At 41.1% G+C, this 1819-nt stretch overlaps 1 protein-coding gene across 2 annotated transcripts in view; it reads right to left on the reverse strand.

Annotated features, from left to right (window-relative positions):
- Positions 1-350: 350 nt before the first annotated feature.
- The window catches only part of LOC111430113 (histone-lysine N-methyltransferase ASHR3-like), a 12238-nt gene continuing 10769 nt past the window's right edge, over positions 351-1819 (reverse strand). For both annotated transcript variants that reach the window (XM_023066278.1, XM_023066279.1), the window contains one exon: positions 351-756. In XM_023066278.1, coding sequence (XP_022922046.1) covers positions 675-756 — 82 coding nt within the window. In that variant the 3' untranslated portion in view covers positions 351-674. The remainder of the gene's footprint in view (positions 757-1819) is intronic.

Below are 1819 nucleotides of genomic sequence, written 5' to 3' on the forward strand. Positions count from 1 at the left end.
CGAGAAAAGGCACGAAGAGGGCGTCGCAGGTGATACCCAACTGATAAGACACTTGCATGGTGGACGCACTCAATGCCTCATCATCATCCTCATCATCATCATGCAATCTTCAACTTCCCCCTTTTTCCTGAAGAAATGTTGTATAAACTACATCTCCTTTTAAGCTTATTTTCTTCATTTTTTGATGCACAATTTCAATATGATTGGTCAAATCCTCACACTTTTCTCGAGGAAACATCATTAATCTATGCAACAGACAGCGGCAGGCACAGAGAGGCAGCCCCAATTTTCTGACATTTTCGTTCCTTTCAAATGGTTATAGAACATTAAGAGAAGAGAAGACAAGGAAGTCATTGAAGTGGCTGCCCTAATCTAATCACATTCATCAAAATTAAACTAAGAAACCCTGAAACAACCTATTTGGTACCGCTACAAAGAGAGGAGTGAAGAACAAGAAAATCCCGACCTATTTCTTGGGAAAATTTACACAACTATTCCTTGTATCAACAACATAAGAATAATTATTCTTTCCAAATGTGTTTCTAGAGAGTTCAAATTTCATAAATAAAAACCAGAGATTGAGCCGTCTCCGCCAATATCACCACCGCTAATGATCTGATCTGATCTGATCTTTCACACCAAATTTCTACCTTAACAAAACCCCATTACCTTCTTCATCGCCATTCTCTATGGAAGGAAACTCCCACTCTTCCTCTGCCCCGGACGCAACCTTCAGCTCCGCCGCGGCCCTGAATGCTGCAGAGATGCGCATATGAGGCATGGGTGAAACAGGGTCTTCATGAAAACGGAAAAAGGAGGCAACTTTATGGGTTGGTGGGTTCATATTGGAGAAACAAACCAAAAACACGAAAAAGGGAACGTGGGTGTGGCCGGATTTGTATTCTTCTCCTTCTCCTTCTCCTTCTCCTTCTCCTTCTTCTAATGGCCCCCTTATAATGAGGGGGGTTTGTGAGTTTCCACCATTGTAAAGAGAGAAGCAAGGAAATTGGGGAAACAATGGTTAAAAAAGAAGTGTGTGTTAGGAAGAAGCGAAGGAGTAAAAGGAATGGGTAAGATTATGGTGGATGAGAGTGTTTTGTGTCTGTCCAAATATAAGGAAGCCAAGTAACTATCTATCTGTCTGAACACAAGGGAAAGTGTTTTGTGTGTAAGAAAATTGTACGGTTTGAAGAAAGAGGTGTTCGAGGGAGTGAGTGAGTGAGAGGGTAATGGCAATGGTAATGACAGTATTTATGCCCAAAAGAAACTCCCTTTTCCTATTTTTCCCTTCTGCGTTTGCTTTCGCATCAGAAGAGCCAGGTTAGCTAGATTTGCGCAAGCACCATATGTTATTTACCATTTCCATGCCTACCCTTGTTGGGAGGGAGAAACTACGGTTGAACCCAAGAAGAAGCATTTAAATTGGGAAGCAAAGAATTGGAGTTCTAAAGGGAAAAGTAGTGAATTTGATGAAAGAAGCAGGAAGCAGCGAGGCCGAGGATTAGTATCAAGACATGGAGACCGACACCAAAACCCTACAAACAAACCAACAGAGAAGACACAGTTGAGTGAAGGAAGTGTATGAGTAGAGTCTTTAAAAGCTTGGCTACCACCTAAACAACACAGCCTCCATTTTATTTAGTCTAAGCAACAAAGTTGGTGAATGTGGAGTCTAATGAAAATGATTGAAAAGGAGTGAAGAGGTAAGGTTTTATCCTTTAGGTGCTTTCTATGAGAAACCATCCACCCCACATTCTTCCACTTTCCCCCCACAAACGCACATATCATTAAATTCCCCAAAAAAAAAAAAAAAAAAAAA

The sequence above is a fragment of the Cucurbita moschata genome, unplaced genomic scaffold (assembly GCF_002738365.1).
Source record: "Cucurbita moschata cultivar Rifu unplaced genomic scaffold, Cmos_1.0 Cmo_Scf00032, whole genome shotgun sequence".
NCBI lineage: Eukaryota > Viridiplantae > Streptophyta > Magnoliopsida > Cucurbitales > Cucurbitaceae > Cucurbita > Cucurbita moschata.